This window comes from Aulonocara sp. 'chitande type north' Nkhata Bay, linkage group LG10, assembly GCF_057382095.1.
Source record: "Aulonocara sp. 'chitande type north' Nkhata Bay isolate Kocher_YH1m ecotype deep benthic linkage group LG10, A_spYH_male_GT1.1, whole genome shotgun sequence".
NCBI classification, from domain to species: domain Eukaryota; kingdom Metazoa; phylum Chordata; class Actinopteri; order Cichliformes; family Cichlidae; genus Aulonocara; species Aulonocara sp. 'chitande type north' Nkhata Bay.
In genome coordinates, this window is record NC_141353.1 from 16,857,977 (window position 1) to 16,873,182 (window position 15,206).

At 40.7% G+C, this 15,206-nt stretch overlaps 2 protein-coding genes across 4 annotated transcripts in view; one reads left to right on the forward strand and one right to left on the reverse strand.

The window, feature by feature from the left end:
* nectin1a (nectin cell adhesion molecule 1a) overlaps positions 1-6,382 on the reverse strand; it is a 28,025-nt gene extending 21,643 nt beyond the window's left edge. Inside the window, exon 1 of one of the 2 annotated variants that reach the window (XM_086308685.1) lies at positions 6,012-6,379. In XM_086308685.1, the coding sequence (XP_086164811.1) occupies positions 6,012-6,069 (58 nt within the window). In that variant the 5' untranslated portion in view covers positions 6,070-6,379. Of the gene's footprint in view, positions 1-6,011 lie in introns of both variants that reach the window. The other variant, XM_086308686.1, reaches the window with a different exon arrangement.
* A 2,984-nt stretch (positions 6,383-9,366) lies between these two features.
* On the forward strand, positions 9,367-11,142 carry LOC147320578 (uncharacterized). 2 transcript variants are annotated; one of them, XM_086307466.1, is made up of 4 exons: positions 9,367-9,522; positions 10,051-10,139; positions 10,249-10,575; positions 10,683-11,142. In XM_086307466.1, exons 2-4 carry the CDS (start codon positions 10,103-10,105, stop codon positions 10,778-10,780), a joined length of 462 nt encoding a protein of 153 aa, XP_086163592.1. In that variant the 5' UTR covers positions 9,367-9,522; positions 10,051-10,102; the 3' UTR covers positions 10,781-11,142. The 2 variants fall into 2 exon arrangements, with proteins under 2 accessions (XP_086163592.1, XP_086163593.1); XM_086307467.1 differs by having other exon boundaries at positions 9,379-9,522; positions 10,083-10,139.
* Positions 11,143-15,206: the final 4,064 nt, after the last annotated feature.

Consider the following 15,206-nt stretch of genomic DNA (forward strand, 5'->3'; position numbering starts at 1 on the left):
CATATTGAATCAAGGTAATCAACATATTGAAACACAGCTGGTGGAAGATGAACATCAGAAATAAAGAAGCTGTGTGTTTGCAGAATGAAATATCTGTATCACTATGATACAACACTGGCTGTCCAGTTTTTAGGTAAATGAAAAACAAATCATTATTAGAACTGCTGTTTCTTTGATTTACTGTTGACAAGAATTTGATCATGACAATATTAAGAATGTGTCTACGACAGCCCTTAATTTTTATTTAATTTTTTTTGTGGCCTGACAGCACGACAAGAATAAGTACAGGTTATGGAGTACATTTACTTCATGTAATTCTATGATATAGCACCTCAGAAAGGTAACAATGGAGCATTTGTCTTCAACTTCAAGTCAAAGCTTTTTAAAAGTAACAAATAACAGCTTGTCGCAAAAAAAATGCCACTAATGGCTAAAGAATTATAAACAAATATGTAAATGGCATTTAAAAGGATCCTAAAGTGACTCACTAATGCCACAGCATTTATCTTTTGGTGTGCTCAATCATATGTTAGCGCTTTAAACTCACACTTAAAACTTTGAAAAAGCCTGCAAAATCATGAAGAATGAAATGTGTGGTGACATTTATGTGAGCCAGACAGTTCAGGAAATATACTGTACCATAACTACCAGAGGGGCTGGGAAGCCAGCTATATAAGCCAGGAAAACTCTTGCACCCTGTTTCCAGTCATTATGCTAAGGTATGCTAAATACATTTAGGACTGGAAACGAATGTGGCAGCGGAAACACATTTCGAGTAGCTGTGACAAGAAATTATTCATGCCAAAGATAACAAGGAGTCTTTGCCTTAACTATACACTGCTTAACACATTTATTAGACCAACTGTCAAAAAAACAAACAAATATTTTAGAAATCTGTCACAAACTTGACTTTTAAGAAAGCCGAATTATGAATAAAGCACTTGCTAATACCTTAATAGCACTTAATGGTGTGACACTATTATAAAGTTTTACCCAGTAATTCTATTTTAGCATTAAAAATATAATTTTGATTAAAGAGGTTGTGCATACTGGTAGGTTAACCTGTGGCATATACACTGGTGGTGGTGCCATGAAAAAGCCTGTGTCATGTCTGTGTGTAGGCAGGCAGGAAGAGAGGACCCAAAATGCAGGACTCACTGAGGCGGAAGTAACTCAAAACACAGCTTTATTGCTGGTAAGAAGCAGAACAGAAAAACACTAACTAAACTGGAAGAACAGAATAACTAGGCAGGCAGGCAGGCAGGCAGGTAGGTAGGTAGGTAGGTAGGCTGGCTGGCTGGCTGGCTAACGGAACACACAGAGGAAGCGAGGGTGAACAGACGTTAACGACGCGACACCGAGTAGGGGAAGACAGACACTAAATACAAGAGGTGAACGAAGCGAAGAGGAAACAGCTGGGAGACACGGCTGACGCTGATTACACTGACGAGACAGGGAGAGCACAAAGCTGAACGCACTGACATAGGACACAGACCTACAAAATAAAACAGGAAGCACACAACAGACAGAGACACAGACTCGTAAACAGGCATAATGATGTCATGGACAGACAGAGGGACATACGGGCAGAGAAGACTAAGCACAGGCAACCTAAACCAAACATGAGGGCAAGATAACAAAACCTAAACCAGAAATAATCATCATCGTCATCATCAACATCATCATCATCGGATAACTAAAGAATCAGAATATAATTATAATCAAAACAGTATCACCAGAGAATAAGAACTAATCCATAATGCAAAAATAAACCAAAACATAAGAAACTCAAAATACTGGGTCGAACCGACATATAGTTTGCAGCTCCATGCATGAAAATGACTCCTTTTAGAGAAAAGGTTCCTGACCCCACAGATCTGCTTAATGTACCTATTATTCCTGCTTCTAACCCCAAAGATGTCGAGCAGTGAGTTTTAACCTGCTGCTTATCCCACCGCTTAAGATTTGCTCTTGCAGTTCACTTAACCGGGCAATTTTCTTTCACTGTTAATCAGATCTGGTTAATATGAGACAACACGGCGAGTAACACTGAAAAGTGTAATTGTAACTTCATCCATGGCGTGACCCACTTTCACTTATGTGGGATTTTTTTTTAACACACACACCTCCCATTGATAGCACCCCCTACTGAGCTGAGCAGCTGAGCTCATTATGGGCTTAAGGTAAGAACCGATAGACCAACTTGACACACACACACACACACACACACACACACACACACACACACACCACACTCATATCTCATTTGCCCTACATCTCTCCCACGTTCCTCTTTCCTATTGCGTCCATTCACATTCTTCCATTGTTTAGAGTATGGGAAATGACCTCACAGCTCCACATGGCAATACTCCATAAACAGCACTGCATGGGCAACAGAAGAGCATGGGAAAAGCACAAAACAATACCAATATTGTTTCACACTTGAATGTGCAACGTGCAGCCAGACCATGCTGGACCTTTCCCTCGCATCCTGAGTGGATATCCCCATCTTTCTGCGCCATTACGTGAGAGTCTAATTTGAACATTTTCTTGTATGTGTGACAATTCAAAATAGAGGTGCCTGCAGGTGTTGTAGAAGGCTTTTAAAAAATAAGGAAGAAAGGAAGAGTATTATCACGATCAATCTCTTAATTAACAGTTCAAGCATGAGTTTTATTATTGTACAAGTTGTTGCTGTAATTACTTTAAGTTCCTGTAAAAATGCTGATCTCTGTTTTCTTTAGAGCTGCCTTTTTTCCCCGTTGTTCCCTTGTCACAAGGGGTCGCCCAAACAGGTCGCTCTCCATGTTTGATCTGACAGCAGTTTAAACCGGATGCCCTTCCTGACACAACCCCAAAGGGGATTTGTGTCTCCGGCTGGAAGTGACCCACCAACCTTTTGTAAGCAACCAGTAAAATACAGCCCTAAAGAGATTGCTAATTATTGAAACTCTAATTAAAACAACTCCTAAAGTCTGTCTGAAACCACAAAACCAATGAAAAACAATGACCTAATGTGACAATACATTAAATTTAAAGTACCTCTGCAGCAACCAGTAGCCATAAATCTGTAGTTATGGTAGCAGTAAATTATTTTACAATTTTGGTCAAGTTAAACATTCAATTGCAGTTAAACAACTTTCTGACTTATGGTTAACTCATGAAATGATCTCTGTGAATGACTGGTTCACAGAGATCAAACTCAATACCAAAGAGATAAAGTAACTACAAACATGTGTCTGAGAGTTTAAAAAAAACTCAGACTGATCTCATCACCTGCCGTGGTTCTGTTAATAAAGATTTCTGCAGTAAACTGCAGTGTTTTGCTACCCAGAAGAAAAAAACTGACCTGATGTGACAGAGGAAGAGGACAGATTAGCAGTTTAATCTTTAGGCCATCAAATCTGTGATTGATCGGGGATTATACACTCTATTTGTGTCTCTTTTTTATTATTGTATATTCACATTGTAAAATCATTTGACTGATTAAACTGGCAAAAGAGGAAAACCAAACTATTTCCCTCTCTCTTTTTGGGGGTTTGACTGACACTAAGTCCATTTTTTATGCCAAAATTTACTATAAAAAGTTCAAAATTTCAAGTCAATCAGATATTAAAAAACTAATATAGTGAGACTTTTAAAGAGGCCCTCTTTAAAAGGTAGAGTGCTCATGCACAAAAACACACAACACTCACACCGAAGCCTGCCTTGTGCATACTACAGGTGGCCTGACAGTAACATATATGATATGATATATGCCACTATATGTAAATTCACACAGCAGCACCAACAAAAAGGTTGCACAGCATCAAACTGACTTGTAGACCTCCATTTACTCCATTTACTAAACTGTGTGAGCTCCAGCCCATTTCTGTCTAATATGAAATGAAAAAAACAACTTCTCTTTAATTTCCCCCCAGATCGATTATAAGCTCTCATTGTGTTTGTTTGGAATTTGTGTGCACGTGTGTTTGTGCGCGTGTAATACACACCCACACATGTTTGTGTCTATGCGAGTGTGTAATCCCTGTGGCAGCGCAGGAACGTGGAGAGTACGCTTGGCCGGTGTTCAGCGGGCAGTTCATGAAGGATTATGATGGCTGCTGCATCTGTGTTTGAGACATGAAAGGAGAACACAGAGCCAAGAGGGGGAGGTAGATGCTGAGAAATGAGGAAAATATCTGTGAAGGAAGAGCAAATGTTTGAGAGACAATGGGGGACGGCGGGGGGGAGCCGTAATATTTGCAGACTCTAATGAGAAAGGGGTACACAGAAGAGAAAGGAAAAAAAACTGGAGGGAACAGACGGGCTGTGTGTTTGTGATGGATTATTTTTGTGGGGTAGCGTCTGTGTGTTCCAGCTGTGGACAGTGGATTATGCTAGAATTCATGAGGATGTCTATTTGTTGGTCTCACTCAGCCTTTTTTTGTGTCAGTCCGCAGACACGGATTTCAAACTTTTATATTCCAAAAGGGGGGGACAGTGTGGCGACAGCACTCACATCAGCCTGGTGACACCCTACACCATCTGACAGACCTGCAGAGGTGCTCTGAGTCTGCATGAGCCCAGAGAAAAGACAGATACACTGCAGCAACAGTCAGCCGGCTGGGACTTGGCAGCAATCAACTTGTTACACCCTTCTGCTCCCTGCTCTAATCCACAGCTCTGGCCTTCAGCATGACAATCCTGCACACATGCACCAGCCTCATACTCACTAATAACACATGTATGCACACAGGCAAACTACTGCTTAGCTCACACAGGAGTTGGGGGGCTTATCACTGAACGAGCGAAAAAAGCAATCACAGTAGATGTCCAAGCAGCTCAGCGTCCATATGCAGCCACAATAGCTTTTGCCATTACGCAATATATATACCTCGGTCCCACCCACCCACCCTCTGCTTCAATATTACAAGACCACAACTCTTATGACAGCTGTATGTTTGGCCCTGGCTTAGTGTGATTACACCGCTGCACCTGTTACAGTAAAGCAAGAGTTACTCCATTCATCCAAACACATACACACATTTATATGTGGCACACTTTCTCCGCTGGCACCTGTGTTTTTAGTGTGATTGCAGCAGCGCACCTGCTGACATTGTGTACAACTTCCTGTGGAGTTGATCACTGCTGATTGTGGTTTGACAGATGAAAAGACTTAAACGGGCAGATGAGAGTGGAGTTTCAGGCTGTGAACGTGTCAATCACAGTGGGGAAAAAAAGATCCGGGGTGCAACAAATATGTCTAGATTATTTCTGCCTTTAATGCAACATGCAAACTCTTTATGATGCTAGAATTAATGGTAATGGGTATTAATATATCCACCTGGTGTATACGCATACAAAAATGCACTAATATTTAGCAGAAGTAATAACCATCCACAACCTGGCAACCCAAAATAAGAGTGCATTAATAAAACAACAGAGATGTGTTAATTCTCTGTTTTATAAAGGGTTTATAAATATCATAAAGCTCTGAAAATCATGTTAGTTCTCTATCTTTTGGGTTAACCTGTTTATATTAAATGAGTTTGTTTTTTTGACTTCATCCCATTCACTGGGATCGCCATAGAGCGGAGAAATCATGATTTTCACCTCGAGTTGGGCAGATCAATCCAAAAATCGGCAGTATCGAAACCAATGCTAGTATTGGTACTGAATTGATATTAGCATGATCAGTCCAGTACTTTATGAACCCTTTTATGTTGACTGTGATGTACATGAACCTGAAATGTGTGCTTTTATGCTGTTAACTAATTATCGTAGAAAGTAAAAATCACAGTGATTTAGTAGTCATTAAATTGTGTTCAGAATTAGCAAACTGACTGATTCATCTCTTAAATTACAGCTGCCTCTACAGGTTCAAAGTATAGGTTTTGGTGTCGGCAATACAGGTAGCGGATCGACATCAAAATTCGCATGATCACACAGCACTTCTTTCACCTGGTTGAGCAGAACCGGGCTCACATTAACATTAATTAACGGGCTTTTGTAAAAGCAGAGTAGCTCACCTGGATTAAAAAAAGCTGTTATCAGGAATATCCACACTCCAGCCTTTTCCATGCCCATGCCACCCTTGCCAGCGTCTGGCTGTGGCTATTAAATTCCCTCTGTTAACTTGTTTTACGCCTCCTGCCTCCCAGACAGCAGTAGGTTCGACTTCAGGAGCGTCTGTCTGAGTCCAGTCATGTATCCGAGCAAACAGCAGCGCACACTTCTGATTCACACAGTTATCCTGAAAAAAGAAAACGATTTCTCAAACTTGCTCCGCACCTTTGGTCACTTTTCCTTTCTCTGCCCCCCTCTTCTAATTGAGGCTGTGACTGCGAGCGGAGCTGCGGCGTCTCTGTCCGACCGAAGCTTGGCGGGGATAAAGCAGCTTAACGCGTGGGCAGATTATTTCCGAGAGAGCCTACCCCCAGTCCCGCCTGACAGATATCTGCCACTGTGTGAGGGCTGAGCAGCGTAAACTGTTAGTGTGTACATCCTATTTTAAATGAGCACTCTCAGTTGACGCAATTAAGCGCTCGGACAGAAGCAGAGCTTCAGCAATTGTGGTCCGGGGGGACTTACCCCTGCCAACCCTCCTTTAACAGTGAGCTGAAACCGCACACATTGATACAGCCACAGTTACATTTGTAGTCTATACTGTATGCTACCTTTTGAATTAAGCAATCAGTTAATAATAATGGAGCCTAGGTTTTGCAGGAAAAAAATGTTCCAACTGATTTGCGCTGTCTCTTTATTTTACTTTATATTTTCCTGTATGTATATAAATATATATTTATATTTTAAGAAGGCAGACTTCTTCTAAAGTCTTTCTTCTTTTTCACCCATTTTAATCCAGTCCGTGTACTGTACAATGAATCGTTCAACCATACAAAAGCACCTAACTCAGGGGATGAACCAGCGTTGTGTCCACACATAACAGGCAACTTAGCAAAGAACCAACTTTATGCATTTTGTTACTAACTGTCTGTCAAAAACACATCATTTGTTTCTCATTTCTTTAGTCAAGTCTACAAAAAAATGCCAAGATATCATAGTTTAACAGACACAAAATTGTATTTTCACATCAATAAGTTTAGACGAGCTATTAGCCAAAAACTTGGTACATCTCAACATGCAACGTGTCCTTACAAATTGGATGCATCTGGACCTTAAGCAGATCCATTTTCTGTTCACTGAAGCCTCGTCAGAAATGATCTTAAGGCAACTGTCAAGAAATCATTCTTAAAGAAGGGAAACAGGGAGAAAAAACAGGTGTGCTAAGTTCCACAAGGACTTATCTGAAAATCAGTGGTAGCAGGTCTTATTGAGTGATTAATCCAAATTTGAAACTCTCAGTTTAAATCATCATCAGTTACTGAGGAGGTCAGGAGGGAGGTACAACAGTGAATGTCTGCAGCCATCTGTAAAGCATAGTGGAGACTCTGTCATTGTTTGAGTCTGGATGTAGTGTTGGATATCATGTCAAAATTGGTGGAATTATCCATGTACAAAAGTACTCCTAGAGTTTGTGGGATCATCTTGACAGAGAAGAAGACAAAAGGAACCAAATATCCAAAGAAGCTTTGAATGTCCTTCAAGAAGTTTTTTAAAACTGTGCAATAATAAATAAATGATGGGTGGCTTAAGAGTTTTGCACAGCATTATATCAGACAAGATCAAAAAATAAACTGCTTTAAATCCTAGTAATTCATGGCGAGAATGTGAAAGACTAAATGACTCAATAGTTTCCTGTCATATGTGAATATGCTGAAATACCCATCCCTGCATTATAGAAAATGACATAAACTAATTTTAACAAATTTTATTTAATGATAACATTAATTGTATGAACGAGTCTGCATCACGGTGAAATGATTACAAAATGAAGTATTAAACCCTTGCCTGTATGTCCAGGGTGACTGCTGCAGAGGGCAGCTCCAGAAAGGCACCCGAAATTGAATCTACAACATTACAGCATATAAGGAAGCAAGACTGAGAATGCAATTGAAAATTTAAGGGAAAGAGGCAGCACTGTCCTGTGAGGTCAATGCTTTCAGCTCATGCAGCTGTAAGTGGACTATAGCTATAGTATGAATTTTAATAATCTGCCAGTGTTATCATCTGAGCAACAAGCAACCTGTCCAGATGTGTTCTTACAGCCTGGGAACTGCACAATCCCATGTGATCATGAAAACAGGCGAAGAGAGTAAAAAAGTATCGAAAAAAAAAATGTTCATGTTAGAAGTTTGATTAGAAGTTTCCTTATGTTTTTACTCTCTGAATATCAGACTGTGGATGATGCAGATGGTTTCCATATTGTCATTTTTACACAGTACTTTTGATATTTGATATGTACACAGATGATTAAATGAACATGGGAACCAACATGTAAACGACTGAGGACACCCATACTTAAAGAGTTATGTTTCACATTGTGTATTTGTTCACGTTTTGTGTAACCTTGGGATCATTTTACATCTCTTTAAACTTATTTTTGTACTCTAATATTAGTAGTCTTCGTAGTTACTTTGTTACTTGCTTTTAATTGCTTTCCATCTCTGCTCATTTTGCATCACAGTTTTTGTCTCACTTCGGTTATTCTGCATCTGTAACAAATCTTTGTAGCTTTGTGGTCATTTGCACCTATTTTTTGTCCCACTTTTATCACTTTTTGTTTCATTTGGATCATTTTTACTCTTTTCTTTGTTGTTTTGTGTGTTTTGCCAGTGTTTTGTATGACATTATGTGTCTAATATCAGTTGTTTTACATTTCTTTGTAGCTACTTTGTGGCAATTTAATATAGCGTGCCCAGCAGGGCCCTTCACAAATCAGTCTCTATATCAGTCCATATACAGGAAACCCAGCACAGTCACGTTAGAAGCGCACTATATAAAATCTGCATCAGTCTGTGCAATTCCTTGAATTGGCCTCTGGATGGAGACCCTGAGTCACTGTAACTGGTGCTAGAAATTTCTAGCCTGTGTGTGTGTGTGTGTGTGTGTGTGTGTTCTCTCTATACTGCAAAATAATTTGTGTCATACCTCTGATCAGTACGGTAAGGTTATAGTCATATTCTTGTTACATAAAACGCATTAAAAGAATTATTCATCATGTTGAAAGTCATTAATGTTGCAGAAGAGTAAATCAGACAGAGAGTACAAGATAACAAAATGAAGGACAAATTAGGAGGAGAGGACTCAGAATGTACGAGAAAAGTGAGATGACCAGAGGAGGAGACTCACTGTCCTCACACTGTGCTGGTAAAAATGATGACTGAGTTTTTCCTTTCCATGCATAGACAGCCTGCCCACTGATGTCCTTCGTCAGGCACTGCAGAGGAGAAAGACGAATCAGCACTCTCTCTTCAACCATCATCCCTCCCACTCTCCCTCCACATTTCTGTGCTGCTCCATCTCTTCTCAGACTTGTCGGGCTTTGCGGTGCAGCACATTGAGGTGACCTCCTGCAGCTCCACAGCCAGACGAGACCACGCAGGAAGAAGCTGCTGCATCATTCAGCCTTGGCAGGAGGTAAGACCCCAAGAAGATGTTCATCTGCACCTTCAGGGACTATATGTGAGGACTGGGTCACTGGATGGTACTAGATGAGCAAGACTGTGGAAATACCCAGATTATGATAGGAGGCAAAAGCTGCGAGCAGAGATAAACAGGCTTTAACCTTTAAGATTAAAATGATAATGCTTGTGATAATGATAAATATGAAGTGTTTCAATGTAATTGGAAAGGCATGAGAAACAGTTTAGCTAAACAAACAAGGGAAAACCAGAACCGTGTCATTCTCTTTTTATTCTGCATCATCATTAGATTTTGCCACAGGTGGATCAAGTTGTGGATGTAGGCAGAGGACAGAGCATTTTAACCTTGTTTTGTTTTTGTTTTTTAAATCAAAATCCATACTAGAAATATTGTTATGACCTCACCCAACCTGACCTCATATGTACCCAGAGAGCCCAACCCACAGAGATCATAATACAATTTGATGCGTCACTGCAAGCTTGTTTACAATTTATGTGTTGCTCTTTCTTTCTTTGTCCTCAGGTTTCCTCTTTCTTCTTTTTTTTTGTTTAAAGGTGGATGGGACTTTTTCAACATGCTTAAGTCTCTATTTGTATATGGAGTGTTGGGAGGTGAGAAACATTTTTAGGAAATATTACTGTCGAGGAGGGAAAAAAGCACTTGAATGCTTAGGTTTGAAACTGCTTCACAAAGTATGTAATTTTGTGTTTTTTGTCCCAGTGATGCTCATTCCAGTAAAATCTAAGCGTATGACCGTGTGCGTGGAAGATGATGAGGAACTGAGAGTAGACTGTCTGATCGAGCCCAAGCCTAATAAAATCAACACCTATCAGTTCTCGTGGTCTATCGGACCCAGGCAGGAGACCATTAACACCAATGTGTCCGGTGAATCAGCAAATAACTTGTTCAAAGACAAAAGCAGAGTGGAGGAGCTGGAGCCCGTCGGCTACAGAATGACGCTGTCCGACTTCAGAGATAAACTCTCAGACAACACCACCTTCCTGTGCAAAATATCTGGGCAGGGTGAAAACATCACTGTTCAGAAGGGTAAGTGTACTGGCAAGTGCGCATGTATGGGTGGATCTGAAGCAGTGGGCATGAGGGGAAGACAAATATTAAGAGGTCTGTGTGAACCCACTTTTCTTCTTTGGCAGATAATATTCTCAGCTGCTCAGCTGTAAGCCTGCTTCTGAAGAACTCCTGGTCATGGATGGTCTACCTGCTGCTTTTCTTCTATCATACACACAGCTAAGAAAGCTATTTTACAGAAAACATACAGGCTAGTGCACGAGCACACACATCTAACCCATCTCTGCTTTTTGTCTACGTCCACAAACACCCCTTGCATAAAAAACGCTGAACAACATGCTGCACAGATGTAACCGTCTCTCTCTGTCTAATCTTTTCTTCCAAGAAGCACTGAAACAATATTGGAATGTTTCCGGTAATAATGATGACTCAGATATGGTTCAACATAAATATTTAGCGATTTGCTATTTGTATGCATAAACACAACTGTACTCTGGGTAAATATTAATATTATTGTAAATATTACTTTGGAAGATGCTGCATTTGTTTCCTGTGTTTTCAATAAAGATACAACTTAAAACCTGATTCTAATTTACTGTGAAGTCAGAGCTCACTGGACTGAGATAGAGTTTGAGATGAAGAAAATGGAACATGTGTGTGTGTGTGGGGGGGGGTTCTAATTATAAAATCAGTCTTACCTTCATCTTGACACTAAATAATGATTTAAAGGGGTCATGTCTTGGCATGATTTAAAAAGAGAAAAAAACCTCAAGTGGTGTCTTTAAAGACTCCTAAAAGAAAAAGCTAAGGATTCATAAGAAGCTTGTCTTTTTACTCTAAGGAGCTTGGAAAGAAAAGCGTCTGGACTTCTTTAAGTTCCTCGAAGACGTTTCACCTCTCATCCGAGAAGCTTCTTCAGTTCTAGGGTCCAATGGTGGAGAGTCCCAGATTTAAGATCTGTGGGAGTAACCCACCGAGAGGGACAATGGACCCCCTAATGATCCTCTACCTAATCACATGAGCCAAGGTGTGAAAATGGGTGTAGGTCACAATCAGCCAAGGTTTCGGGTGAGCTCATTGTGAAACCTAGCCCCACCCTATCATGTGATTTCCTGAGGTCAGATGGCCCAGGATGTGAGTGGGCGTTAAGGCGTCTGGGAAGGGATATCAAAACTGGATTATAGATGGCAGACGGTGTCGTAAACCACCGCCTCTATTAAAAAATGGTCGCTCACAGTGGACATACATGGCTTCTTTAACTCCTCTTTCAACCACCAATCTCTTAACAATAGCTGCTACCCTGAACTGTTCTCAGATCACTTGCAAAAGGTTTACTTTCTGCTCCAAGAGTCAAGACTAAACATACAGAAGTTACATTTGAATTTTATGCTCCACTTTTCTGCAACGCCCTTCCAGGTAATGTGAGCTCTGCTTCATACTGTAGTGATTTAAAATAAACAGAACAGAACCTTTCTGCTTGATCTGTTTTGCCACTGTTATTCTAAGCTGTTACTATTTATTTATTGATACTATTTATTGGTGTTCAGTACTGTGCTTCAACTGCAGTATACATTTGGCGATCCTGTTATTGTTATGTTGGGGCTTTGTTTGTTTGTTTCTATTTTTTGTGAATTTTCTGAGTCACATTTTTAGTAACTTTATGTTTGTAATGCGCTTTTCTGAATTAAAGGGCATGACTTTGGAAAATGTTTCATTGCTTTCTACACCAAAGCAAAGCAGATAAAATTGGGCTTTTTCCTAAATCAGACTTCAAAGCTTTGAAGGAGATATAGTGACAGAAAGAGGCCACAAGATGGCGCGTTTGTTCAGGTAGTGCAGGGGTGCCCAATCCCAGTCCTCGAGAGCTACTATCCTGCAGCTTTTAGATGCATCCCTACTCCAACACAGCTGAATCAAATGAATGGCTTGTTATCAGGCCTTTGCCAAACACGATGGCATGCTGAAGAGGTAATCAAACCATTTGATTCAGCTGTGTTGGGGTAGGGATGCATCTAAAAGCTACAGGACGGTAGCTCTCGAGGACCGGGATTGGGCACCCCTGAGGTAGTGGATACCATTTGTTGGCTGTTTGGTTTATGTCAGGATAGGCAACTCCAGGCCTCGAGTGCCGGTGTCCTGCAGGTTTTAGATGTGTCCTTGATCCAACACAGCTGATTCAAATGGCTAAATTACCTCTCCAACATGTCTTGAAGTTCTCCAGAGGCCTGGGAATGAACTAATCATCTGACTCAAGTGTGTTGACACCCCTGCTCTAGATGCTCAGGGATGGTGTAGGCAACTCTAGGCCTCGAGTGCCGGTCCTTGAGGCCTGGAGTTGGACACCCCTGATCTAGGGAAACACACTTCTACTCCCACAATATACCTCGATATAAAGGCCCAGCTCCAGCTCCAAAACGGTTCAATATTCCACTGGGGTACCACTGGGACGGAGTTGACCGGTAGAGTTTATGCATCGGTGTCAGAGGAAAACTACTGAGGACAGATTTGCAGTTTAATATTCAATGTTTTTAATACACACATCAGTTTTTCATTCATTCTATTAAATCACATTTGGTGCCATTAACTCTAACTCAAACTATATTTTATGAATACATTCCTGCATTTCATGGCAAGGATCTATCCCTTCATTGAAGTCAGCAGAATCCAGACCAGATCAGTGGACCAAAACCCCATCTTAAACTGGCGCTGTAATGAGGTTCAAAACTTTGTGCACGGTGTACCTTTTCACTCTTTCCGTCTAACCATTTGTTTCCTGGATTTGTCCTTGCTGCTTTTATCAGATGCAAGCTCCTCTGGAGAAAGAAACAGAATGTATATTATATTCTAATAAACAGTGAATCAGTCTGAAACAAGTTATTACAATCATAGGTGATATCACTGTAAGGTATAATGATCAGTCAAAGCAACATACCTGAAGCTGGTTGCTGATGAGTTTGATTGACACTGATGAGTTCAGTGTCGGCTCCAGTGTGAGCCGTCCTCGTTCTTGGGTAGTATTGAAAAGCTAATCCATTTGTATGCACAATCATATTGTGCCACGGGTAAAAAGGTCCCTGGTGGCAGGGAATTAAATCAGTGGGTCAGAGGAGGCCAGCCAAGATTCAGTCTCTTAGGAGTTACAAGACGGACAATGGGATTGGAAGATGGGGTGCAATGCTGAGTGTCCAGCAGCAAAATTCAGCATTTGAAATGTTTTCTGTCTCTCCCATCTTCCTCTTCATCGTCCTCCTCTTCTCTTGGTCTCCTCCTGGAACCCCCCGGTACTGGGCTGGGGGGCAATAACACAGGGGCAGCCTGTCCACTGTCTGAGTCTTCATTGTCACTGTTATCAGGGTCACTGTCATCATTGTCATTTTCAGGGACACTTTCGTTGTCACTATCAGACCCTTCGTCTTCCCAGAACCATCTCATTTCTTCCACTATCGGATCTACTGCTTGCTGGGCCAGGTTTAATTCAATTTCTTCTGCTGGGATCTCTGCTATGATATTTTCCCAGGGTCCTTCTTCTTCCTGAGGTGGATTAATTTCAATTCCTCCTGCAAGAATATCAGCCTCTTCTTCATTGTTAGAAAGATTGTCGTCAATTTCATCTTGCGACACTTGAAGAATCACTTGACTCAAAACAACGAGGCTTTCTTCAGTCAAGACACCACGTGAAAGACCGACTTGCAGCCAGCGGATCATCGGGCGAATTGCAATTGCAACCCTAACAAACTGTCAGATAATCCATCTGAAAACTGAAAAGAGAAATCACGCTCTTACTTCGAATGGGGTCGTTATGCTCTCCGTCTCCTGTCTCCATTTGATTTATGAAAACAGTCTGAAGGAAACTGGTCGGTACAGTTGTCCAACTTTTAAGCTGACTGGTTTAAAACTTTCAGACTGTCGAAAGTCGTTTAAAATTGTCTGAAAACGTTTTAGCAAGCTTTTTAAAAACACGATGTAAATGTAGAGTAAGCCAAGTGAATGCTGTGAGGAACGCTGCTAAGTGTTAACTGATATTTCTCCACCAATTACATCCAAATATAATGATGCAGAGATGAACGTTATAGGTTTCCTTGCTAGTTTTGCGTTCTGACTCTCGTGTGACGTCATCGACTGAAGCCGCTCAACGTTCTGCAGGTGAACAAAACTGTCAGCGGGGACAGTTTTGTTCACAAAGCTTTGAAGGAATTACGGGGACAGATAGAGGCCACAAGATGGCGCCATTTTTCAGGTTGTGGACACCATTTGTTGGCTTTTTGGTTTATGTTCACACCACAGTGAATTTTTTTCCCTTTCTTGCTGAATTTAAATAAATTAACTCAGGTAAACTAGAGTGAGTCTTCCGTCATTAATTAATTATTTAAAACACTTTTCTACCTTTAGTGTATTTTTGCTGCGTTACATGTTTGCTGAACTGCTTCATGGGTTAAAAACCTTTTGATTAGTTAGACGCAGACTCTGTTGTTCAAATAAAATCTATACTTTGTATTTTCCATTTGGCTTTCCTGGATTGAAAAGTTTGAAAATAAAAGCATTCAACAGTCTGGGTGTCGAAATGTGCTGTGTAATGTATTTATAAATATTTTGATGGTAGGAAAACAGGTTAAAATGACTGTGTTTGGGCCTTGAGGTTAAATTTTAAT